Source organism: Rattus rattus, unplaced genomic scaffold, assembly GCF_011064425.1.
Source record: "Rattus rattus isolate New Zealand unplaced genomic scaffold, Rrattus_CSIRO_v1 flattened_line_202234, whole genome shotgun sequence".
Taxonomy (NCBI): domain Eukaryota; kingdom Metazoa; phylum Chordata; class Mammalia; order Rodentia; family Muridae; genus Rattus; species Rattus rattus.
In genome coordinates this window covers 1-1,938 of record NW_022652212.1, presented here as the reverse complement: position 1 = coordinate 1,938, position 1,938 = coordinate 1, and the positions used below count along the sequence as shown (strand labels likewise).

Sequence of the window (1,938 nt, the reverse complement as noted above, 5' to 3'; positions counted from 1 at the left end):
GGTAACCATACAAAGACTAACACCAACCTCGATAGGCAAAGCCGTCTTCCAGATTCTGCGCACACCTGACAACCTCGTGATCCACCCACCCATACAAAAGGCAAAACACAGATCCGGGTCTAGGGGCTAAGAGTGACATTGCCTATCTAATCCGGAGGGGCGGAGGCTGGCGGCCAGCAGCAGCGGCAGCGACAGGGGCGTCCAGAACACTCCAGGCCACCACCCTCCCCACCCACCACTTGTTTGGGCGGCTTTAAAGAGTTGAGTAAAATCAAGCTGGTAACCAACCATGGTTGAAGGAGGATTTGATCCCTGTGAATGTATTTGCTCTCATGAACGCGCTATGAGAAGACTCATCAATCTGCTCCGGCAGTCCCAGTCCTATTGCACCAACACAGAATGCCTTCGGGAATTGCCAGGACCCTCCGGTGACAGTGGCATCAGCATCACTGTGATCTTGGTGGCCTGGATGGTGATCGCTGTGCTCCTCTTTCTACTGAGGCCTCCTAACCTGAGAGGCTTCAGCCTTCCTGGAAAGCCCTCCAGTCCTCACAGTGGTCAGGTCCCGCCAGCCCCTCCTGTGGGCTAACATCCTGGTGTGGGAAGCAGCGATTGTTTGACACCCTGCATGACCAAACGACTGAAGATAACCTGGCACTACCTGTCTCTCCTTTTCCACCTGCAGTTTGGCTGGTATTGTTTTCATGAGCTTCTAGAAGTTTCACTTGCCAACTGCCTTTGTTTCCTGTGTTGCCACAGTCCTTTTTTACAGTATACCTGAGTAAATGATTTCTTTGAAAAGTCGAGGACTGTGTTGGTTGGCCTAAGCTTAAACATTCCACTCATTCTCCCTGGAACCCTGACCATAGCATCTGTGGTGGTTTCTGGCCCAACTGAAGGAAAATTAAGGTTTCTGCATTTAAGTATTTTAAGTGATTTGGATAGATTTTAATTCTTTTCATAAGGTATTTATTCTGGGTTGTCTGGTATGAGTGACAGAGCCGTGCTGTAGTCACTTTACTGTGACAGTTTACCTGTGGGTGGCAGTTTTCTGTAGTCCTTGACACTGATGCTTTAGATCATTTTTCTTACAAAGTCCAGCTGGCTTATATGGCTAGAATAGGAAAATCGATTTGGTTGTTTACTGATTTTTTTTTAAATTCCCATTAAAATTTCTGATAAAGAATACTTTAAGTAAACATGATTGATTAATATTTTTTAAAGAGGCGGGCGCAGAATCACCTGGTTGCCTTACAGCAGGAGAAACCCGTGGGCAGCACCGAGAAGCGAACTTGAGCCTCGGGTCCACAAATGTACCAACTTTTCTGCTGCAAGCGGCCTGGTGAGTCTCGCGAGACACCACGGAGGCAGAATTCCCCTCTAGAGGCCCGGGCCCGTACTGTGTTTCCCGGAAGTCCCACACCACCACTGGATCCGGGCCTGCAGCAGCTCTCTGCTCCCAGAACCCGTGGGAGAGAGACCTCACCGCCTGGTCAGGTGGGCACGCCTGAGGCTGCAGAGTGGAAGAGACCACCAACACTGCCCACCCCTGCCCACATCCCTGGCCCAAGAGGAAACTGTATAAGGCCTCTGGGTGCCCGTGGGGGAGGGCCCAGAAGCGGCAGGACCCCTGCCTGAGACACCGCCGGAACCTGAAGGAAACAGCCCAGATAAACAGTTCTCTGCACCCAAATCCCGTGGGAGGGAGAGCTAAACCTTCAGAGAGGCAGACACGCCTAGGAAACCAGAAGAGACTGCTCTCTGCACACACATCTCGGACGCCAGAGGAAAACACCGGAGGCCATCTGGAACCCTGGTGCACGGAGGCTCCCAGAAGGAACCTGACCTGCCTGGTGCACTCAAGACACAGGCCCACAGGAACAGCTGAAGACCTGTAGAGGGGAAAAACTACACGCACGAAAGCAGAACACTCTGTCC

At 51.7% G+C, this 1,938-nt stretch overlaps 1 protein-coding gene across 1 annotated transcript; it reads left to right on the top strand.

Moving 5' to 3' along the window:
- The first annotated feature begins 244 nt into the window (after positions 1-244).
- Positions 245-600, top strand: LOC116889817 (small integral membrane protein 14-like). The gene has a single exon (XM_032890660.1). It carries the CDS (start codon positions 290-292, stop codon positions 587-589), a length of 300 nt encoding a protein of 99 aa, XP_032746551.1. The 5' UTR covers positions 245-289; the 3' UTR covers positions 590-600.
- The last annotated feature ends 1,338 nt before the right edge of the window (positions 601-1,938 follow it).

Excerpts from the sequence above, each read along its gene's own strand:
- LOC116889817 (XM_032890660.1), top strand. The coding sequence starts at position 290 with ATGGTTGAAGGAGGATTTGATCCCTGTGAATGTATTTGCTCTCATGAA.